The sequence below is a fragment of the Ctenopharyngodon idella genome, chromosome 1 (genome assembly GCF_019924925.1).
Source record: "Ctenopharyngodon idella isolate HZGC_01 chromosome 1, HZGC01, whole genome shotgun sequence".
Taxonomy (NCBI): Eukaryota; Metazoa; Chordata; class Actinopteri; order Cypriniformes; family Xenocyprididae; genus Ctenopharyngodon; species Ctenopharyngodon idella.
The window spans coordinates 17,386,236-17,411,052 of record NC_067220.1 but is presented as its reverse complement, the minus strand read 5'-3'; the positions used below and the strand labels follow the sequence as shown (position 1 = coordinate 17,411,052).

At 37.8% G+C, this 24,817-nt stretch overlaps 2 protein-coding genes across 2 annotated transcripts in view; one reads left to right on the top strand and one right to left on the bottom strand.

Moving 5' to 3' along the window:
- The window catches only part of si:ch211-197n1.2 (EF-hand calcium-binding domain-containing protein 6), a 37,647-nt gene extending 21,415 nt beyond the window's left edge, over nt 1-16,232 (top strand). The window contains exons 13-18 of the mRNA XM_051890083.1: nt 7,293-7,392; nt 8,541-8,665; nt 13,059-13,302; nt 13,426-13,598; nt 14,500-14,647; nt 14,726-16,232. Of these exons, the coding sequence (XP_051746043.1) occupies nt 7,293-7,392; nt 8,541-8,665; nt 13,059-13,302; nt 13,426-13,598; nt 14,500-14,647; nt 14,726-14,989 (1,054 nt within the window). The 3' untranslated portion in view covers nt 14,990-16,232. The remainder of the gene's footprint in view (nt 1-7,292; nt 7,393-8,540; nt 8,666-13,058; nt 13,303-13,425; nt 13,599-14,499; nt 14,648-14,725) is intronic.
- A 6,101-nt stretch (nt 16,233-22,333) lies between these two features.
- Nucleotides 22,334-24,408, bottom strand: helt (helt bHLH transcription factor). Its single transcript, XM_051898667.1, has 4 exons — nt 24,178-24,408; nt 23,427-23,531; nt 23,231-23,327; nt 22,334-23,040 (listed from the first exon to the last, which is right to left on the bottom strand). The coding sequence occupies exons 1-4, from the start codon at nt 24,205-24,207 to the stop codon at nt 22,595-22,597; spliced, it is 678 nt and encodes a 225-aa protein (XP_051754627.1). The 5' UTR covers nt 24,208-24,408; the 3' UTR covers nt 22,334-22,594.
- Nucleotides 24,409-24,817: the final 409 nt, after the last annotated feature.

Genomic DNA, 24,817 nt, shown 5'->3' with positions numbered 1-24,817 from the left:
TGGGTGAAACTTTGACATGTTAGTCAAACAGAGCTTTAGCTGTCAACATTCAGACCTCAGCAGATTAACATCGCTCACATCCCGCTCTAGCTTTCTTCTGAGTTTAATCACATTATTGAACCTTATATTGGACATTTAATAGCAACAATACAAAATAAATGTATACCAGTTTATTTGTTACTGTCAGATTTTGCTACATAAAGTCAGCCAGCTCAAGTTAAAGCTTCTATTAGATGTTGGGAAGAGCAGAGGCTAAGTGATGAAGTGATGTTTAAAATGAGCAGAATTTATAGAATATTTTTAGTTGCATCTTTGTTAAAGCTTGGACCAGATACAAATTCATCAAGTGCTGCTATAACAAACAAAAGAAATGGAAATACACTCTTAAAGGGTTAGTTCACCCAAAAATGAAAATTCTGTCATTAATTACTCACCCTCATGTCGTTCCAAACCCATAAGACCTTCTTTCATCTTTGGAACACAAATTAAGATATTTTTGATGAAATCTGAGAGGTATCTGACTCGTCCATAGACAGCAATTTAACCACCACTTTCAAGGTCCAGAAAGGTACTAAAGATATTGTTAAAAAAAGTCGACGTGACTACAGTGGTTCAACCTTAATGTTTTGAAGCGACGAGAATACTTATGTGCGCAAAACCCCCCCAAAAAATAACGACTTTATTCAACAATATCTTGCGTGTGATGCATGACGCAGGAGCCAGCCAATAATGAGTTGGTGTTCTGACGTAGAACCTGGAAGCGCTGAACAAGTCAGATACTTCTTGTATTCCATCAAAAATATCTTAATTTGTGTTCTGAAAAGGAAAAGTGGGTCTTACGGGTGTGGAACGACATGACTGGAACCTTTCCTTACCATTTAAAAACTGTTTGGGCCAACGGTGGAAAACGCGGCTTTTGATAATAATTAGAAATGTTTCTTGAGCATCAAATCAGCATATTAGAATGTTTTCTAATGGATCATGTGACACTGAAGATTGGATTAATGACAGCTAAAAATTCAGCTTTGCCATCACAGGATTAAATTACATTTTATTATAATAGAAAAATATTAAAATAGAACAATATAAGTTTTTAAATTGCAATAATTATTAGTAAATATTACTGTTTTACTGTATTTTTCATCCAGTAAATAGCCTTGGTGAGCATAAAAGATTTCTTTAAAAAAATTATAATATAATATAATACAATACAATATAATATAATATAATATAATATAATATAATATAATATATAATATAATATAATATAATATAAGGTATAGTCATATCCATGAAGATGAATTTCACATGTTACTCTATTCCCTGTGCACATTTAAAGGCTGTGCTGCAGTATTATTATATAATAATATAATTTATACTTCTCAAAGTATGAAGATCTGATCTATCATAAGTCATTTACTTTTTGATGAAAGATGAATTTATATTAGTTTTTTTTTTTTTTTTTTTACTGTAAACATCTGGTAATAGTTGTAGCATTAAGAGAGTTTCATCAGCTTCAATTTAGTTCGATTTGTCTGCCTCTCTCTATGGTTTTAAAGTGGCCTAAGGGTTGTTGGGCCCCTCACAGTTTGTGTGGTCCCTATGGTGAGACCACGAAACCAAGGAGTCATAGGATGTGTAGATGTCAGATCTTCGTGTGGGAACCACAGACGTCAAAATCCCAGATATCCCACCCTAATCTCCAGCAAAACATTTTGTTTTTCCTCTTTCTCTCTCTTCGGTCCCTCTCTCTCTTTCCTTTCCTTCCTCCACCCATTTAGGGCTTTAATTTTTATTCATGGGGTGTGAAGGGGTTGAGACGGGGGTGTGGGGACAGGATTGGGATGGAAGGGGATAACTCCTTGAGCTGGGTCCAGGGCTCAGACCAGCGCTGGTGACAATGGCCTCAGTGTTGTGCTGGGTGTTGTGAGCAGACCGTTTGGACATTCTTCCCCTGTCAGTGGAAGCAGATCTGGGAGGTAGCGGTGCCCGGGATTACCATCTCATTAATAGCAGCCATGACTTTTGTTCAAAGAACGACTTGTGTAATGTTGCCGTGTGGATGATGGGTAATCCGCTGAAGCTGCAGCTGTAGGGGAAACTGGACACAAACACACACACACACACACACACACACACACACACACACACACACACACACACACACATATTGTGGCTACACAAAAAGGCAAAAAATACATACATATGTTAAAAACATACATATAAATTTATAGAAGTCGATATCGACAGACAGACAAACGGACCATCATCCGCAAACCCACCTAAAAAGCACATCCATCCACCCATCGTGACAGAAAGCTGACAGTTAAAAAGACATTTGAAATGTTACTAAAGATTTATATTTCAAATAAATATTGTTCTTTTAAACTTTCTGTTCATCAAAAAAAAAAAAAAAAAAAAAGTTAAAATGTATATTTTTAAAATGTATCATGGTTTCCACAAAGTTATAAGTTTCAACTGTTTTCAACATTGTTAATAAGACAAAATGTTTCTTGAGCACCAAATCACAATGATTTCTGAAGGATCATATGACACTGGAGTAATGGCTGCTTAAATGTAAACTTTGCCATCACAGAAATAAATTGCATTATATTAAAATAGAAACCAATTGTACTTATATTTCACAATATTCCCTTTTTACCATTCTTATTTAAATAAATGCAGCCTCTGTGAGCATAAGAGCCTTCTTTCAAAAACATTAAAAAAAAAAAAAATCTTATAACAATAATTGCGCAAACACACACACACACATTTTCAGTCCCCTGCAGCTCATTCATGTGGCTCTTGTAGTCTCTTTCACACATTCCTCTCTCCACACACATGTCTCCTGCTCTCAGATGGTGGCCCAGATTAAACAGAACAATACAGTCCAAACGTGATAAATGTGCATCTACTTATTCCTCTCTTTCACTCTCTCACTCAGTCCATCCATCCTCAGACGAGATGAAATGAAAGCAAAATAAGCAGCCCATTCATTCACCAGTTATCTCTGTGGGCGTCTCGTCTCTGCGAGTGATGGGACTCCTTCCTCCTTCAAGTTCCCTCTTCTTTTAATTTCAAATCCCTCTATCTACGCTTGTGGAGAACAGCGGGTCCACAAGGAGTTCAACCGACCCCTTGTCTGTTAAAACAACATGCTGTCTATCCTTTCTGAAGATCAGTCATCTTAGGCAGAGAGGGGGTCTGCCAATGACTCTGAATCAGATCTGAACTTGGGTGGCAATCTAAATTACATGTATATTAATCTAAATAATATTTAACATGTAAAAAAGACAAAAATTAAAGAGCCATCATTACATTATCATATTATATATCATATATCTCACGTGACATGCTGAATGAAGCTCATGAAGATTAGGATGAACAGGAAACAGGATCTTTAATAACCAAAACTCAGAAATATCTCACAGAATATACTTAACACACACTATCACATTGACGAAGACAGACAACAAATGACAGAAAACTCAGAACTTAAATAGATACATCAAACAAAGGGAGCTAATGAGATAATTAAAGAATGACAGGTGAATGAAATGACTAATTATGACAACTCAGGAAAAACTAGGTCACAGGACTGAACCAAAAACACAATAAAACATAGGAGACAGACCATACATGTAACAGTTTGCCCCCTCCCGACAAGGAGCATCCTTGTGCCGTAAATATTCCAACTGCGGAGGGCCGAGTTTTGTTTCCAAAAGAAAGGTAACAAAAAGAGTCCAGGGCAAAAACAAAAACAGTCCAAGGGGGAGTGAATGGTGGAAGGAGCCAGTGAGGAGCCAGGAGCAGGAGAAGCCAGGAGGTAAGCCAGAGGCCAGCCAGGACGAGGCCCCAAGGCGGAGTTGAAGGTGGGATAAGCCATAGTGCCGACTTGATAGGAAGTACACTGGGGACGGCCGATGGATATTCAGCTGTCGAAGAGGGAGACACTGTTGGAGATGACAACCTGATGAGCCCACACAAGACCGATGGCACTGGAGACCGAGGTGGAGCAATGGCGAAGAGCATCCAAGCTGGAGCCTGAAGTCCTGAGGGCAGAGGCTGAGCTGGTGGGACCGAGGATGGAGGCGGAGCCGTAGGTGTAGGCAGGTCGACGGCTGACCAAGGTGGATCCGGAAGGAGACGAGGGAGCCCAGATAAGCCGTATGGTCAGTGATTTCTGGTGGAGCCGAGGGAGGGAGGAGCCAGGGTGGAGCCGAAGTGTCGACAGGCCGAGGTGGAGCAGGGGGCACAGAGGCTGGAGGTGGAGACAGGGGATCCTCTGTGCGAGACAGATCTGGTGGCCTGAAGACACTTGGCATATCCAAATGGCATGTGGAAGATGCAGAGTGGCTGAAGGTCAGCAGCAATGGTGGGGCTGAGGAACTGGCTGAATGAGGAGGAGGGAGGCTGGGCAGTCATTCATGGAATTTAGGGGACACAGGAGATACAGAGCGCACAGGAGAATCAGGGGACACTGGAGAAACAGGGGTGCTGGAGAATCAGGAGTCGCTGGAGATACAGAGCGCTCAGGAGAATCAGGGAACACAGGAGAAACAAGGGGCATGACCTCTCCAAAAAAGTCTACTAAATCCTCAAAAATATTTTTCAGGTCCTCAGTATAACTGCCATGGTGAATGAGAACCCATCCAACCACAGAGCGATGTTAACATACTGAGCTAAGGTCCAGCAGGAGTCCCCCCTTGGCATCGTCTCATCGTCCAGCCCATACCAAAAGCCCTCCATAAGGGTGAAGTCATCACAAAGAGCTTGCTGGCTGGCTTCCATAAACTCCTTGACAAATTCCTCCAAACTACGTTCCTTCTGAAAAATAAAAATAACTCCACACGGTCCCGTGCAGCTTTGTGGTGCCACATTGATGGCTGCAATTTCCATCTTTGTTACTCACTTGGAGGGTCCATCTTTCTGTTATGTAATGTGCTGAATGAAGCTCATGAAGATGAAGATGAATAGGAAACAGGATCTTTAATAACCAAAACTCAGAAATATCTCACAGAATATACTTAACAAACACTATCACATTGACACATGGGATAAAACTGGGTCACAGGACTGAACCTAAAACACAATGAAACATAGGAGACAGACCATACATGTAACAGTTCGCCCCCTCCCTGGAAGGCGCATCCTCGCGTTGTAAATATTCCTGCGGAGGGGCGGTGGCTCTGGAGGTGGGCATAGAACAAAGGAAAAACAAAAAGAGTCCAGGGCAAAAACAAAAACAGTCCATGGGGGAGTGAAAATCCTAGAAGGGGAATCGTGACACTGCTTTTAACAATCATACAATTTAACAATCATATTCTAAAACATTAGCCATGACAATTTAGACATTTTTTCAGTCCATTACTACTCCTAATATATATAGAAACTGACTTTAAAACATTTTAATACTTGATCACATTTTGACACATCACAAATTTGAAGCTTCAAAAAGTTCATAAAGAGATTGTGAAACTAATTCATATGAATTGAGCGGTTTAGTCCAAATTTTCTGAACAGACACAATCACTTTATATGATGAACAGATTTAATTTTAGGCACATATATACATTGATCAGCGAACATAAACAGAAGCTCTGTGTGTGAGTTGATGAATGTTTATATGTGAATAAAAGCCTAAATTAAATCTGTTTATCATATAAAGCGATCATGTTTCTTCAGAAAATTTGGACTAAACCACTCAATTCATATGGATTAGTTTTACGATCTCTTTATAAAGTTTTTGAAGTGTCAAAATTTCAGTTGCAAAGGCTGTCGATGGAGGGACAGAAAGCTCTCAGATTACATCAAAAAGATCTTCATTTGCGTTCCAAAGATGAACGAAAATCTTACGGGTTTGGAACGACTTGAGGGTGAATAATTAATGACAGAATTTTCATTTTTGGGTGAACTAACCCTTTAATATTTTTCTAAAATAAACCAGTTCTTAAATAAATAACTTAAGCCTAATTCCTTAATAAATAAATAAATCAGAAAAGCGAAGAAATCAGTTCTTAAATCAATCAATCAATCAATCAGTCAATCAATCAGAAAATATGGGTCAATTTACTAAAAGTTTTTGAATTTCTTTTTTCAGCTTTTCTAGCAAGTCAAGAGTCATGTGCCCCCTTATGGGCATAAAAGAAACACACATGTTAATTACCTTGAAAGGCTTAAATTTTCTACAAACCTTGTGACCCGACTCAGTGGATATTTGACTTATTGCACTTTTAGTTTGAGTGTCTGCCTGTGATAAGCTAAGGTGTGTTTATTTGACTTAACACGGATGTCACGTCCTGCTGTGTTGGTTTTGTGGCAGGGCTGTTGGACATGGGAGTCCTGCTGAGATGTCCGTGCCTGGGTCACAAGGTCTCTTCCCTCAGCATCCAACAGTTCCACTAATATTTAGTTCTATATTTGTTCTGCTGTGTGACAAGTAGTTTGTCAAATGGAGACTCACCCTTTGTTTAGTAGCATTTTCAGGAACTTTTTCTCACAGAGCTTTTAGCAAACACTTATTTTACCATACAGTCATGGCTTATTGCTATTCCTGGCTCATTCAGGTCAGCTTAACTGTTGAAAAGAGCAGTTTGTCTTGAGAAAATCCCGAAAGCACGCTCACGTTGTCATCGACACAATGCACAAACACAAACATGCCTCTTGCAGTCAGTGTCACTGCCGTTTGCCTCTTTGAACTGCTATCAACATTATTTGAAGCACCTCTGTCTTTTAAATCTCACCATCTCTCTCTGTCCCTCCTTTCTATTTCTTCCTTTACATAGTGCTTCTAACTCTGCTCTAGCCCGTGACCTCTCAAGCCAGTAGTCCGCCCACCTCGTTCGGACTGTGGCCCTAAGATGGCCCAGACCGCTGCCCTAAAGCATGGGGAGTGGTTGTCCTCTCTGGAGCACAAAAGAGCCACGGCTATCCGCTCAGCCGAGCCCGGCCCCCATGAACTCATCCAAGCGCACAGGGAACACATTAGCTTAGGCTGGGCTTTGTACGTCCGACTTTTCTCATGTGCTTCTTCATAGTTTAGCTAACACTTCAAGACTGTCAGGTGTCTGCATGGTTTGACCACTCCAGTTGCTTTCAAAGCGGTCAGCGCAGCAAGGCCATTTCGGTGTCAGGTCTTGTAGCTCTCCCTGTTTGCCACTCAAGCGAGAATGGCACAAAGCGGATCACTCATTCTAAGGGTTTCTCAGGGTTTCTCCTACATAGTATGAGGTAATCACAAATAATCGAAAAACCAAAGCCATGGCCTCAAAGACTTTTTCTTGCTCCCTCAGGAAAGGAGTTCCCAGCCTCTTCCAGGCGGCCGCCCAGCCTGCCTTAAACCATGATTCAGGCGAGGAGAAGAGTTCAGAAGAGGATCGGAGTGACCTTGAGGTATGACCTCATATGACTTCATAACATATCAACTAAATTCCAAGACGTACAATGCTGCTTTTCAACGTACACTACCTACTACAACACAACCACCACTACTTCAAATTTTTGCGGTCGATAAGATTTATTAATGTTTTTGAAAGAAGTTCATTATGCACACTAATGCTGCATTTATACAAAAAAAAAAAAAAAACAGTAATATTTTGAAGTATTATGGCAGTGTAAAATAATGTTTTCTATTTTAATCTATTTTATAATGTAATTTATTTCTATAATGGAAAAGCTGAATTAAAGCTGAAGCAACACATCATTACTCCAGTCTTCAGTTTCACATGATCCTTCAGAAATCAATCTAATATGCTGATTCGATGCCCAAGAAACATTTCGTATTATTTTCAATGATGAAAACAGTTGTGCTGCTTAATATTTTAAAACTGTGATACATTCTATTCAGGATTCTTTGATGAAATAGAAAGTTCAAAAGAACAGCATTTATTTGAAATAGATATTTTTTTCTTTAGATTAGGGTCCAGTTCTCACTATTAACTAACTATTAATTACGACTTTAGCCTCAATAAACTCTTAATTACTGCTTATTAATAGTTAGTAAGGTAGTTTTTAAGTTTAGGTATTGATTAGGAATTTAGAATAAGTTCATGCAGAATAAGGCATTAATAAGTACTAATAAACAGTCAATATCTTGGTAATATGCATGCTAATAAGAAACTAGTTAATAGTGAGAATTAGACCCTAAAGTGTTACCTTATTTTTCAACTTTTAAATAGTTCTCCTAGAAATAAATAGAAATATCAGAAATATTAGAAAATATCTGAAATATCACTCAGATCTTTATAATACTGGTAAAAACAACTGTGAAGCATAATTCTGTCCAGACTTATTTCTGTAAACATAGTAAAAATCATAATAAACCTTAAAACTCATTGTAATCCTTAATGTTATTATTGTATAATTATTAAAATGATTGTTATTAATTTTAAATTCAGTGACTTACATTCTGCAATATATTTACTTCTTATTGCAACATGTAGACTTGAATGGCTTTTTGCTCTATTACTAAATGAGAGTTCTCAAGAAAATCAAAAAAACTCTTCCCGCTCAGTAATAATAATGAACGTATTGTGTTTCAGCTGTTTAGTCTGGTGAAGAGTGTGGTGGCAAATCGTTACAGGGATGTACTGCGAGAGTTTGAAGAGCTGGATGAGAAAAACACTAGACGTCTCACTCAGGAGGACATGTACCAGTTACTTAAAAGGTGACATACCATACAAAAGAAAAACTTATTCCCTTACATTTGTTTTCTTTCATATTATAAAGATTTTATTGTAATGTGACTGGTTACAGTAAAAACTTGTCAGTATTTAACACTTGAGTATAATAGTTTAATAGCAACAGCTCATGAAAGTAAGAGCGAATGAATGCATGAATATCAAATGAATAATTGATCTGTTTTCAGACATAATGTCTTTATTAGCATCTCATTTTGATAGTCAGAAGATTATCTGGGGGACATTTATATTGTCTCCGACACACACACACACACACACAGACTATTGAAGTATATGCTGGAATGTGGAATGCATTCCTCCTCATTGTCTTTAGCACCATGCCGAATCACTGAGTCTTTCTCTACGGTGTTCAGTCCTGGGTTTCTCCCAGAGTCAGCGGTCGTGACACAAGCATCCCTTGTGTGTCTCACAAGACCTATGAGTCTCCCAGCTCTGGTTCTTACAGAGCTCTTGCACTCTTTTGTCTTCTAAGACAATGCCAACGGAAAGCGGGCCTTTTCTCTTGGCAAATGATGCCTTAATTGTGCAAGTTAACAACCTGCTCTTTTTTTTCCCATGAATAACAATATATTTGATGTACGGAGCCTGAGAGAGCTGTTGGCACTGTGAAGATCTGAGGCTGTTGGTTTTTCTATGGCCTACTGCACGCTTGTTTAGCTGTTCCCATGCCTGCTTCACTTTCAGCTACATTACTATACTTTGTATCTCTGTTGTTCCTCTAATTAGTGGTGCTTGCAACCATTACTGTTATAGAGTGGTGCACAGATGATGTCAAAACCCGGAAGACTAACTCGCCACTGGATCCCTTAACATTTTGCTATAGGGTTATAATGGGGATTTTCAATTTATGAGTAAAATAAGGTCTGTGGTAAACATAACTTGATGATACTTGAACATTTTTGTTCTACAACGTAAATTACACACAACCATATTGAAAGTGTGAATTTTGAAGTTGTTGGTTTTTTTTTTTAACCTATGTTTCTACTAAGTAACTAGATAAAACAGTTTGGGGTGTGAGTGTGTGCAGTGTACGTTGTAGAACAAAACGTTCAAGTATCGTCAATTTGTGTTTACCACTTTACTCATTAATTGAAAAACCCTATTATAAAACCCCATAGGAAAATTTTGAAAGAACCAGTGGCGAACTAGTCTTCCGGGTTTTTACGTCATCCCTGCACCACTCTATTATTGCTTTTTTTGTTGTTGTTGTTTTGTTTTGTTTTGTTTTTGCTTGAAAAGCTCTTGGTCTAACACCATGTCTACACCAGACGCGACTTTTATCGCGTCGCGCCGCAACAGCTAAAAGCTGTCTACACTGAACGCAACAAGACGACCGTTGGAAAGCACTTGGACTACGTCAGAAATAGAACGGGGAATCCGTTTACTGTCGGGAATTTGTTGTCGCGTTGCGTCACGCCACATCCAGTTTAGACAATATCACGGATTATAATTCTATTGTCTTTTCACGTGTTGTGTCGCGCTGCTCGCGTCCGGTGTAGACAAGTATTAAACTTGTTTTGTTTTGTTTGAAAAGCTCTAGGTCTATCATAGTAGTCAAAATGGCTTTTTAGATTTCATAGACTCTTTAGAGGGCCAGTAAGTAACACCCAACAACAACAACAGCAACTTTGCAACCACCCAGAACACCTTAGCAATATGCTAACAACAAAGGTTAAAGGCTTGGTTACACGTTATTTAGATATTTAGTCCACTTTAGACATTCTTCTATTAACTTGAAGTAACTTTGCAACTAGATGTCAACTAACTCTTGTTAATTTGCATCTACATGTCAACAAACTCTCATTAGAGTATCAGACTGTCAGATTAGGGTTAGTAGAACAAGTTGACATGAACTTGCAAAGTTACTTATAATCAGTAGGATATCTGTTTGGGGACCATCAAAATAAAGTATTACCAAGAGCTTTTTCCCAATATCATAAATGTTTGAATCATGAACTACTGGGGGACTGTAAATTTTGAAGTAAAATTATTTCACATTTAAGTTAAAAATAAATATTATAAAAATAATAATAATAATAATAATCTGGGCAGTTACACCAGCTACTGTACACATTTTGAACTATGTCCAACCAATTTTTTTTTTTTTTTTTAATGAATTAATATTAAATAAATTACATGAAATTAAGATCCTGTTCATTGTGGAAGAAGTATAGTCATGTCATTGTCTGTATTAATTGCATTTTTGCATCATGTAATTGATTATTAAGTGATTCAGTCTCTCAGGCTCTTGTCATCTATTTTTATATCAACCCTCAACCCTTGTCTCTTTCCTTTAACAATTTGTCGTTTCCATCCTTTTGCCTCTCTTAGATATCTCTCTTTTCTTCTTTCAGTCTGTGAACTAAATGCATTGTTGTTGTGAGGCAAGTTAAGTGTCCTGAACTCTTCTGAACTGTTCACCCCATGTGAGAACCTTCTCCATTTCTATAAATTATTTATCTGTTTATTTACTCTCCTCCCTCCCCTCCCTGTGCTGTTTTTCTAGCTCTTCCTTTGACCCCTTTGTGATTTCTCTCCCACCCTTTTTTTCATTCTTTTTCTACATCACCCTCTTTTATCTCTCTATTCATTTTTTGGCTGGAATATGGCGGCAGGCCTAAAAGGAGTCGTGGTCTGAATGGGGGGCATCGCGAGTGGATTTGCATAATCTGTGGCGTGGCACTGGTGCACAGACACAGAGAGAGACGGTGCCAACCAGTCCAAGGTGAACTGAACTCTCCTCGCCAGCTCAGAGATTAGTGACACTAACAGGCTTTACAGCAGCCGAGTTCACAGAGGGTTTGGCTGACATATCAGTGCCAACTTCTCTGGCTCCCACAGTGAACACTGTGTATGTGTGCGTGTGTGTCTGGTGAGAAACTGTTGCTTCTTTGATTGATTCCTACGAGGCAGAGACAAACGCATATGTGTATGTATGCACACATACTCAATTCAACAAGGCCCAAACTGAACTGAAGAAACCTACTGAAGCACCAGAAAAATTTGATCCTCTAGAATCCTCTAAGAATTCTAGAGGATCAAGAATTATTATTTTGTTTATTTTTCAAATGTCAAAGTGCTTTCAGAATATCCACCAAAAATTAAGTTCTACCACCTTTAAGTCAGACTTCAGTGATGCCAAATGTTTCAGAGAACAAAGATAATTGCAGTTTTTTTTTTGAGTTTTGCTCATTTAAGGTGTGGTCACAATAGAGTCATTTTTCTAAATTTCTCAAAACAGTTCCATTGTCAATAGTGTAGCGAAGTATGAAGCACAGCTCACACAGAAGTCACTTTCAAACCAAACAACTTTCAGTTGTTCAGTGCCTGTAAATTCATGTGACCTGCTTGAACCAGTTGCGAAATCTACAATGGCAAATCTTTTGCCCTTGCACAAAATTTCTGATCCCCTAGATTGAAATGAATTTCTGAAAAAAAAAAAAAGGTGAACAATGGTATTTGTGACCCAGCCTTTACTCTGTAAATGTTTAGCCTACAACTTTGATATTTCAAACAAATTTCATAACACAATATAATTGTAACTGTATATGTCTGTACAGTATATGTCAGTGAATGTAAAAGCTTTATATTAAGTATATATTGTAAATGTAAATACTAATATTAGTTATCAATATGTAAAATATCCTTAAAAACTATAGACACATCCTGAGATTGTGAAAGGCAGGATTTAATAATGACATCAGACAAACAAGATAGCATACTGTAGAAAATACTTATTTTTATCAAATAGTTATAGTATTAAAGAAATGCTATTTAAACCAAATGAGCATATAATGATTTCTGAAGGATCATGTGACATTGAAGACTTGAGTAATGATGCTGAAAATTCAGCTTTGCAATCACAGGAATAAACTTTGTATATAGGTAAATAAATATATAACCTTTGAAGCAGCACCATTTAACATAATGCATAATTTGATTTAATGTAAATAAAATGATGTACCTAAAAACCCAAATATACTTTTTTAACACAATATCCATGTTTAACACAACAGAGCAAAATCAGGGTTGTATGATACAGACGTGTTTGTTTGCTGTCAGATCTCCTCATAGTGTGTCTTCTCACAGTACTGTCCTTTCTTTAGGCGTGACACTGTGTTTGTTTATCTGTGTGAGAGAAACTGTTGCTTCTCTGCTGTTGGTTGCCAAGTTTTAGCTTAAATGCAGTTCAAATAAAGGGGGTGAGGGGGTCTTTAGGGTGTGGGGGGTTTAAAGGGTACAGTGTTTGTATTCTTCTAAGAAACTGAGGTGTATTCTTTAGATTCAGAGTATTCATAAAAACTTCTCATCATTTATTCCTCTCTCCTTGTTTGCCATTCTTCCTCTCACCCTGCTCAGGTTAGCGTTCCATCCTGAGGTAACTCGTGGAGAAGTTCGGAGGTTGTGGTCCTCTTTGTTCACCCAGCAGGATGGAACTGTGGACTTTCAACAGTTTATACGGCATTTTGGCCCATCGCCCAAATCCTGCTGTTACCCCAATGCCAAGCACAATCCCCCCAAACGTGGAGACAATGACTTCATGCGCCTCTCTAACAGACTCAACTGCGTCTCAGATATACTAGTGGATGCTTTACGGGCCAAGGTGGGGGCGTGCTGTCAAAAAACCTCTGCAATAGTGTAGAATTCTTTGCCTGAATAGAGCTGAGATATATGATTATGTTATTTAGACAATTTTCTGAACCTTTTTCTCTATCGCTCTCAACAGGTGGAGTTGTCTGTTTCTGAGCTCTGGACTGAGTTCTCCGAAATGGATTTTTCTGGAACAGGTTTTGTTAGCAGTGATGAATTTAAAGAGATTCTTATGAGTCTCTGTGTTCATCTCAGCCAGTATGAGTGTGATTTACTAGCCAGGAAGTTTGACATCAACAATGATGGCAGGTAGATACACTTGCAAAATTATGGAGGCTCAACCCTGCAATAAATAGATAAATAAATCAAGACATTCATAAATGTTATGTGATTACTTAAACAGTAACTCTTTACTTGAAGCATTTACATATAATGCATTATTAAAGTATTTATAATACATTATAATACTTATCTATTCATTGTTACACCATTAGAAAGCATTAAAATATGACAAACAACCAATTTCAGATGTAACAAGGAATCTTCAAATGTTATAATGCATTTTAACTTGAGTTACAATTATTTATGAAAAGATATAATTGAATTACAATTTGCAGAATATCTATATAATGAATTATACATAAAAGACTTCAAGCAAAGCATTACCAAATAAACAAATAGAGATGATAAATAAAAATATAAACAAACAAAGATATAAATAAAAATAATTATACAACATAAGAAATCTAAACGGTTTTGGAAATAGAAAAATGCATTTGTTTATTTGTTTGTTTGATGCTTAATAGAACAGGACCTTCACATATTGTATATATGTACATAATAAGGTGTACTTTTGAATCCAATGTGTATAAAATGGCAGATAATGCCATGTGACCAACAATGTTTTATCAATTGCAAGTAAACTGGCATAAACAATTGTGAAAGAATATGAAAAGAGTGTTTTTTTAAGTTATTGATGATGTGACATAATACCACCCCTCATACTTGTATTGGTAATAATAAATCATAGCTATTTATGACTGGAAACACAAGTATCATGTGTTTGTGATGGATAGACTTGATTCAAATTTGGAAAAAGTCATCAAACCTAAACATTTAGATGATTCACATTCATCCTGTAAGATGATACATAACTGAGCATTTCATGTCCTCATGAATTTGTCACAAATTTGTTTTCTTTTTCTGTCAGTGTATCCTACACAGAATTCCTTAGGCCTTTTCTATCCCAGGTTCAAATAAGGAAGCATGGGTCCCATATGGCAGCTGCTCTGCAGACTCCCAGAGAAACTAAAGAAACTGCTACTCCGGAAACATTAAGTCGCAGGATCAGGAAAAAGGTGATGCATTTTGTTATAGGTGTTAATGTGTGAATGCATATATGAATATTCACATTTCCTCACGTTTTGGTGTTGCAGCTCCAACGTAAGGCCAGGGCTCTTAGAAAGGCCTGTGCCCGGCTGGATGGCTCCAGCACTGGGCTTCTGTCTGCGGCTGAGCTGGGTGCAGTGTTACAGCTGTGTGGAGTGTGTCAGAGTCAGGAAGAGCTGAAAAGTGTGTTCTCTACTCTTCACACCCACTCCTCTGGACGCCTGGATTACCGCCCACTCCTAATGGACAAACACAGGACATCCAGTCACAACCAGCAAATCAAACACCAGCTCAGCCAAAGGAGTCAATAGGTCATGGGTTTAAAACAAATGATGGCTACATTGGCTTAGTAAATTTATAAGTTGGAGCTTTCAGCACTTCTTCAAATAGAGAGATGCAAGTTAAAGTTTCAACTAATCATATTTAACCCTATTGGCTTCATGCAGGTGGGCACAATCGAAGATACAATCATGATGCAAATATTATTGTTATCCTTTATATTAGATTTAGTTACATTGCATGAATTGTATTTCAAAGCTTTATAAAGTACAGTCATCTGATTTTAATGTAAATTGATTAACTCAAATTGAATTGAGTTATTACATTATAATAACTCTAAACTGAATTTGCATTCATTCTTATATTTTAAATACTTTTAGGAAGTTGACATACTATTGCATTTCTCCATTGTGACATGCTATACGCCATCCAAAACTTATTTTAAACATCATTTAGAATTGTTTTTTCATATTATTTGTACCATACAAATTAATTTGTCACAGTTTACACGACTGTTCAAAAGGTTTTTTTTTTTTAAGAAATACTTATATTCAGCAAGGAAGAATTAAATTAGCATTACAAGCGACTGTAAAGACATTTATAATGTTATAAAAGAATTGTATTTCAAATAAAGAATCTTGAAAAAAAACAGCACAACTGTTTTCAACACTGTAATAAAAAATGTTTCTTGAGCAGCAAATAAGCATATTATAATGATTTCTGAAGGATCATGTGACATTGAAAACTGGAGTAATAATGCTGAAAATTCAGCTTTGTCATCTCATGAATAAATTACATTTTAAAATATATTAAAATAGAAAACGGTTATTTTAAATTGTAATAATATTTCACAATATTTATGTTTTTACTGTATTTTTGATTAAATAATTGCAGCCTTGGTGAGCATAAGAGACTTGTTTCAAGAAAAAAAAAAAAAAAAAAACGTCCCCAAACTTTCGAACAGTAATGTAAGGCTGTTTAAAATGAACTACCAAATCTAAAAAGGTGATTTAAAAATAAGGAAAAACTAAAAGGAAAATGACACTGTCACAGTCATGACTCATGTTCTGTTTAGTTTCATTTTCCTTGTTTCTGTTTGCCTGAGTTCTCGTTCCTTGTTTGTTACCATATAGTTTGTGATTGAGTTTTGCACCTGCACCTTGTTCTGTGTATATTTAAGCCCTTAGTTCTCAGTTCATGGTTCGGTGTCATTAACATGATTGTTTCATGTGTATTGTGAATATTCTCCATGTTTATTAAAGTCTCTTTGTATCATTCATTCTGCCACGCATCGTTTTTCGGATCTTTGATTCCAATACACAGCATCCCGTGACAAAACACTCTGTTCCCTGGAGTATGTCTACCCATTGTTGATGTCCTCGCCTATGAACCCCGCTGACCCAGAACTAGAACCCATCCAACACCTCCACATGCCCACCACGAACCTAGAGCCAGTGCCTAAGCCTGCTAAAGACGCAAAGCCAGACCCCACCGCAGACCCAGAGCCTGACCAGGTGTGTGAGCCGGCCAGGAGCTTGAGCCTGAGCCAATGCCCGTCCAGGAGCCAGAACCTGCAGTCTCTATGTGTATGGATAACAAATGAGAGCCCACCGCAGACCTGGAGCCCGAGCCTGCCAAGTCTGACCAGGGGTGTGAGCTGGTATTGACATTCGTCCCTGAGGGAATGTTGGTGGATGTGAACATTGTGGAGCGGAGTTCAATCCATTCCCCTAGCCCTGAAATATATTTGTCCCCGTGTTAAAGGGTTAGTTCACCCAAAAATGAAAATTCTGTCATTAATTACTCACCCTCATGTTGTTCCAAAACCTGTAAGACTTTTGTTCATCTTTGGAACACAAATGAAGATCTTTTTGATGAAATCTCAGAGCTTTCTGTACCTCCATGGACTGCCTTCGCAACTGAAACTTTGAGTCTTCAAAAAGTTCATAAAGAGATTGTAAAACTATGAATTGAGTGGTTTAGTCCAAATTTTCTGAAGAGACTTGATCGCTTTATATGATGAACAGATTTAATTTAGGCTTTTATTCACATTTAAACATTGATCAGTGAACATAAACGGAAGCTCAAACGAAACTGCTTGATGTGCGAGAACAAACCTCTTATGAAAGCTCAAACATGCTGCGTAACACACGAGAATCAGCCTCATTGGTTCTCGCACATCAAGCAAACATGCTTGAGCTTCCGCTTACCACAACGGATGTGTGAATTGATTAATGTTATATGTGAATAAAAGCCCAAATTCAAACTGTTCATCATATAAAGCGATCGTGTATCTTCAGAAATTTTGAACTAAGCCACTCAATTCATGTAGATTAGTTTTACGATCTCTTTATTAACTTTTTGAAGCGTCAAAGTTTCAGTTGCGAAGGCAGTCTATGGAGGGACAGAAAACTCTCAGATTTCATCAAAAAGATCTTCATTTGTGTTCTGAAGATGAACAAAAGTCTTACAAGTTTGGAACGACATGTCGATGAGTAATTAATGACAGAATTTTTATTTTTGGGTGAACTAACCTTTAACTCCTGGACTCTCTTATCCCCACCCACTTTCAAGCCCTGTCTCCACCACTGGTCACGTCCAGCCCAAAGTCGTCTTCGTCGCCGCTGGTTCCACCCAGCTCCAAATCACCTTCGTCGCCTCCATCATCATCTCCAAGTCTCCTTTGTCGCAGATGTTCCCGCCCAGCCTCCCTCTCCCTCTTCCTCTGCCATTGTCATCCAGTTCCTTGGCCCTGTCTCCGGTGGCTCCCTTCAGCCCCTCAGCTCCTCCAGTGGCTCCACCCAGATATTTGGATCTGCCTTGGTCTTCCAGGTCTCCAGCTCCGACCTCGTGCGTTGATCCCCTAGCACCACCTCAGGCCTCCGAGCCCCGGGTTATTCTCTTAAAAAAAAAAAAAATTGTATACATGAATGAAAGCAAGTATTTCCTGCATATGAACATTAACAATGATAGCTCACAACAGTACAATATTTCAGATTGCTAAAGGGAGATCGTTTGAGATAAATAGTTGCATTTTAAAATCTTGTCAAGCATGTTTTTGTCAAATTGACTGCTATAGGTCTGAGTAGGCCTTCAGGCTGATGTCCTCCACTTATATAATTGGTGAAAGTGTCAATCATACTGAGTAAACATAGGAATATGAAACACCACACCAACAAGATGGTGTTTCATGTGCTACCCTGCAGCGTCAGATGTTTAGTTTAGACAAGACCCATAGTTTTCTTAACAAAATTGCTTGCGTTTAAATAAAACTTTAGATGAGAAGAAACTTTCTTGGCTGCTTTCGTTGGCATTTTAAGATATTTTACATGACAATAGAATAAAACCCTGAGCCATTTTAGCTCTGCTTCATTTGTTTTGATTCATACTGCGTGATGAAGCTAAAGGACTCTAATTTTACCAGCTTTTCTCCCTCCGCTTAACACAGTGTTCCCTCTGCGGATTTAAACCAATATTGGCTTGTTGGTCACTCAGTGCTCTTTCATCGCTTTCGTCTTTCATGGCATTATCATTTTTCCCATCTGCATGCCCTCTTTGTCTTCTCTCCCTCTTCTCTCCTCTTTTCCGCACCAACGTTTCGAACACCGTTTGGCAAACAGCTTTGTGTTATTCATCCAATCATCCGTTCATCCATCCATCTCTCTGTCTGTTCATCCATCAGTTACTCGCCCTGACAGTTGTATGACAGATAACTGCGCTTTTCTCCCCAAAAGTGCTAATGTAGGTGTTTGCATTGTAAATACAAAGCTTAGTTTTCACTTTAGACATCAGGGTTCTTGGTGAGTTCTGATGCATCCATGATCCTTTCGTATATAATATACATATTCAACCATTTAAATGTTTATAAATGTAAATGTTTATTTCAAATGTTGTTCATTTGCACTTCAAATATTACTATAAAAATGTACAGTTTCCATGAAATATTAAGCAGCACAACTGTTTTCAACCTTGATAATAATAAAAAATGTTTCTTGAGCATGAAATCTGCATATTAGAATAATTTCTGAAGGATCATGTGACACTGAAGACTGGAGTAATGATTATGTATTTGAGTCTGTGGTTGTGTCCTGCATCCCAGTCTCATGCCTGAATTCTGGCTCTCTGTTTAAGAGCTTTGATTTCATGGGGCTGATTATTTTTCTTCAGGTCCACTCAAGGATGAAGCCCAAGGAACCCAAGATTGTCTTCCTTTCAGCCCCATCACAATGGAGCAACCCCCGCCAAAGTACCACAACCTCTCCCGCCTTCTCCAGAATCCCTCTCCCTCTCTCTTCCTTTCTCTTTCCTTGGTGCTTTCTTGGAAGCTGGTGCCATACAACTTACTTAAAAAAGGACTTAAATGTGATGGGATGAATTCAGGATTTAAGAAGGAGGGGTTACAGGCTTAAGTCACCTATCTGGAGAAAATCACACCTGTCTTGTACCTATCATGATTCTCTAGGATAGAATGTCCCTTTAGGTATCCCTATTGAGGATATCTAAGTGATATTGGTTTCTGGTAGTATTTGGGGTGTCAAAAGCTTGTGAGACGGGGGTGGAGAGGGGTGTGGTTCACTTCTTCTATGCCATTGTAGAGGCCAAAGAGAGTAAACCCTCTACAGTTAAAGAGGGAGGGACACAAGTGCCAACATCTCAGAAACAACCAGCGTCATGGTTGACTGGAACCTGGTAAAATTATATGCAATGAGGGTAGAGTTCTTTTATTTTCCACCATGGTGGCCATCTCTCCCCTAAGCTAATCCTGACCACAGTGAAAAACTGTCTGTCTGATTTGCTTAAGTCAAGTATGGAAATGACACATATTGTCCGGACTGATTCACATATCACATATATAACAGCACTGCATAATACGGCCTTAGCACATATAGCTGCTCCCCACTGCATTATTTACAGTCAATATTCTTGTGTATTCACAATGCTTCACTATGATCTTTTCCCGCAGCAGAGCTAGAAGAGGCTAAAATAAGTGAAAAAAATGTATGTCATTCCCTTAAATATGTCAGAAAAAAAGTGAACATGCAGGGACAAATATCTGTCGAGTCTCAAAAAATGCAGAAAGGATTTTAGAAAAACACTACATGCACTATACCATTCAAATGTTTGGTTTTTTTATAGAAATTCATACTTTTATTCAGCAATTATGCATTAAATTGACCAAAAGACACATTTATAATGTAACAAAAGATTTATATTTCAAATAAATGTTGTTTTGAACTTCCTATTCATCAGAAAAGAAAAAAAAATCATGATTTCTACAAAAATATTAAGTTTTTTCAACATTGTTAATAATAAACGTGTTTCACTAAAGCAGCATTTTAGAATTATTTCTGAAAGATCATGTTACTGCTGAAAATTCAGCTTCACCAGCAGAAATTACATTTAAAAATATGTTAAAATAGAAAGTTATTTTAAATTGTACAAATATTTCACAATATTACTGTATTTTTTATCAAATAAATGGGTAGTCTGTATAACCCATTAAAGTGAAATGTAATGAATAGGTTTGTGCAAAATGCTGAAACAGAGTTAAAGCTCTTGAATAATGTTACTATGTTTAATAACATGTTACTTTTATCAATAATGAATCATGGGGGCACACAATACACGAACTGCACTATTTTCTGAGTATAAGAAATTTGTTTTTGTGGGGAAAAAGTGAGAAGTTGAATGTGTTTGTGAGAGAAAGATAAAGAGTTGACATCACAAGAATAAGTTTGTCAGCGCTTCTGGATTTATGCATTTCTTACTCATAAAATGTGGTCTGACCTTCGTCTAACTCACAATTATAGAGAAACACAAGCTGACTTAACCAATAACACACAAACATTTGTACTTTTCAAAAAAAAAAGTCACTGAGTCATTCACAGTGCTGAGTGGAGAAAGTAAGTGTGTTACGAGTCTTACGACTTTGCCAAAAGCTAATTGGAGTCAATTAAGGAGATGAGATTGGATGTGTGGGTCGCACCGGTGCCCTGCCTTTAAATAAAGGCATACAAAGCCTGTTATTGACAAATTGGTCTCCTCAACAAAGATAGGTTAGTGTGAACCATGCCTTGATCCCAAAAGCTTTCACAGGACCATAAGAAAGCATTACAGAGATGCACATAGCTGGGAAAGTCTTGGAAAGCATTGCTAAAGACTCAGGTGTTCATGAATCCACGATAAGGTAACTGTGACTTAAATTAAGATTAAACCACATTTTATGAGTAAGCAAAGAGTTGCTGCGACTGTAGCCTATGAACATTGCCTCTATGTTAAAAGATCTTACATCCATCAGACTCCCTCAATACTTAGTATTTACCAGTTTGATTTGTTTGATTTGATTTGCATCCTATTTAAATATAGGTGGAAGAGACACTGGGATAGGATGGGGGGGTTTTGGGGTGGATTTGTGTCCAAATGGATTCCCTTAAAGAGAGGCTTATTGTCAATCAAGGGGTCTCAGACCAGCAGACCATTACGCTAAGTGTTAATCTTAGAGACACTAGAGTCTAGAGACAATACAGTCTAGTTAGAAAGACAAATTTAGCCACGGTGTCTTCATAAGAATGTGTTCATGTCACAGCTGAAGTTAAGAATTCAGAAGTAGCTCTTTGATTTGATTGCAATATTTTTGTGCATTAAACTATTTTACAAATTTGAATAATGAGAGAATAAATATTATAAAGGTTATATTTATTTTTTCATGATATACAAAACTTTTTTTATGCTATATGAAAGATATTTAATTACATTAGACAAACATACTCAACATTGTTTTAATGTCTATGCAAATAATGTCCAGTTAGCCATTGTACAAAGTTGATTTTTTTTAAATACTAAATATTGACATATGTTATTGTAGCTGTTTATTTATTACATTTTCATTATAAAATCTTCTTTCTATTCTACACTGAAAAAAGGTAACATAAAAAGTGCATCTAAATTAATAAATTAGATTTTATTAAAAATAAGAAATGTTATTTAACCACTGAATCAACCTAAATCTATTAGGTTGCACCAACAAAACTACATTTAAGGGTAAGATCAAATAGCTCTTTAACGTAACAGTTGCAGGTTGTTACCACAGTACTTTAAAACCATAGTGGACGCACAAAGTAAAAGTTCTCCAAACCTATTTTCTTCCTTATGCTTAGTGCACAATATCAAAATAAATGAAAATGACCTTGTTTTCTTAAAATATCATGATAAATTGTTTAAAAATTGCTCTTTGTGCTTTTGAATTCAAATATGGAAGTAGATATGTTAAGATAACTTTATTAAAATCATAAAAATTATCATTTTATCTATACTTCATTGTTCATACCAGTTTTGGCCCTAATTTTTTCTCAAATTATAGATTATTTGATTTATTCATTAAAACGGTCCCCCTGCAGTTCTGTTGATGTTATAGATATTAGGGGTTTCATAAACTGAGTTTAAAAATAACATATTTTTATCCCAAAGAGCACACATTATTCATCCTATAGGCCTTCCAACTATTCCTCATGAAAAAGAACTTCCAACATCGCGCCAAAAGACAGAATCTTATTCAAACATCATTTATTTCACGATATATCTACATATTAAAATAAAACATGTACACATATATAAATTAAGGACATATGCAGACGTATTTACAGAGCAGCGTGTTGTGCATTGTGTAAGCTGAAGGCATTGGGGTGTGAGTGCCCGATGAAGTTCATGTAATGATGATCAAGTCCCTGAACCGGTGATAAGTATCCACTGTGCTGAGACATCGCTGGATACGCGAGCGTGGGGCTCCGCGTCGAGCTGTGCCAGGAAAAGTGTCCGGGTGGGCTCTGCTGAAACACTGAGTCGGTTGGACTTGGACTCTGGTACTCCAGCTGGCACAGAAGGTCCGTAGGGTCTGGTGAGATGGTACCTAACGAGCCAAACACTGGCTCGGTAACGACTTTGGACTGCAGGAACGCGAGAATCCGTGCGTACTTGGTGTCTTTGGTCTCCATTCGCTCCACGGTGGTCAGGTAGTGAACGAGGTTCTTCATGCACTCGTGATAGCCGTAGTGAAAGTAATTCGCAAACTCTGTCAGCAGTTCTCCTGAGAAAACAAAGAACGTTATTAGAAATGCACTGAATTCTTCAGGGAAGAAAGGGCTTGATTTGATGTTTTAAAAATTGAATGATTTTACTTTCGCGATGTGAACGTACGATGTGAATCGTATTTACTTGTTATTTGTATTCTAATTTGTTATTATTTATGTATTAAGCGGTTTATTCATGTTTCTTACCTTTCTCTCTCCCGCGCGGGAAGTCTGCGGAGTGGAGCGCGCGCAGATACTGCACCGTCATTTCCAGGATTTCTGCTTTCTCGAGTTTCCCAGAGTTCTGTTTTAATACACACATTTTGTTAGTTATAACATATACACTAACAAACAAGGCAGACATGAGCACCTAAAGGACTTATTAAAAGTTTCAGCTGCTCACCTGTTTAGCCAATGCCATGGGAACTGTCTTTCCCAGCTCGTTAAGACATCTGTTGATTCGGTCTCTTCTTCTTTTTTCAATGACCTTGTGAGAAACAGGAGTTTTCTGTGGGAAGGGGACATAATAAGATAATAATAAGTTAAGGGAACAAAAGTGCCAATACCAAACACAAAATAAGCATGGTTAGCTTATATTATGTGCTTGATAAGTTTAACTTGATAAATGTAAGAACCAATGAACGGATACATTAATGAAACTCGGGAGGATAATATATTCGGTCGATAAAATATGCTACAGTAAATTTCACTCGATTAGCAAATAAGTTTTGAGTCATGTGGAAAGCAGCGCTGCGCTCGGCTTCCCTGCACGCGCGCAAAACATATCCGAGGCAGGACGTCATTGAAGGAAAACGCTTTTAAGTCGCAACAAGTAGCTAAGCAACTTGCTTAATAATTGATTTCTTTAGAATAAAGCACTGGCTTATATTAAATATAAGATCAAGCATAAGCTACAGTAGGCCTATCCCGTAATGATTTACTCTTAAAACTGCGCGCGAGCAATGCTGAAATGATTGTTTTAAGTAGAAAATATGCCATTATTAAAAAAAAAAAAAAAAAAAAAAATTCACATGAAACATGTCAATCAGTTATAGTAGTAGGCTATTGGTAGAAAAAAATATAAACATTGAAAGAGGACATCGTCTACATGCATCATCTGACATCATGTATGCGCCACGAAAGTGTCCACATACCTTGCGATCCTTCATCTTTGACGCCATCATTTGGTAAAAACTAGTAAAAATGATAGTGAAATTGTGAAAATATTGTAGCTAGACTATGTACACGCTCTTCTTTCCAGACGCTTCAGACTGAGATGAGCTGACTGGAGGCAGCCGCTTATAAAGCGCTCGCGCATTCATGGCCCTAAATTATTCCATAGGATTAAAGGCGAGCTTTTGGTTAATGTGTGCACTTAGGATCAGTTAAAGAAATAGTAAAACCTGAAGCTGTGGGCTAGCGGGGGGCAGACCTATTTTGTTAATCCACGTGGCCTATCTAAAGACACGTGATGGGTTGTAGAATATTATTTGCATAGTAACAGGCCTTGCTGGATGTGGCTCGCGAGCGAGCGCAGAGCGCGCAATGAAAACAAAGCCCCCGGAGCAAGGCGTCTCTTTCTGTTCCACGTCGCGTTTCTCACACGATCGCCTGTTTATGGGTCGCAGCAAGCGATCTTAACTTCCATCCCAAGCCCGTCTCAGGTTTAAAGCCTGTCTACTGTTATTATAGTAATTAAGTAAGCACATAATAGGCTGTTCCGCCGAGTTCAGGGGAGACCTTTTGGAGACGGAGTCCCCCCGTTTGTTCGCGGCGTTTCTCACACGACTTGGT

Coding starts and splice junctions, on each gene's coding strand:
- helt (XM_051898667.1), bottom strand. CDS start 24,207: ATGATGGCGTCAAAGATGAAGGATCGCAAG. Junction 23,532..24,177: donor CAAAGATGAAGGATCGCAAG/GTATGTGGACAC, acceptor CCCTTCCCACAG/AAAACTCCTGTTTCTCACAA. Junction 23,041..23,230: donor CCCGCGCGGGAGAGAGAAAG/GTAAGAAACATG, acceptor TTGTTTTCTCAG/GAGAACTGCTGACAGAGTTT.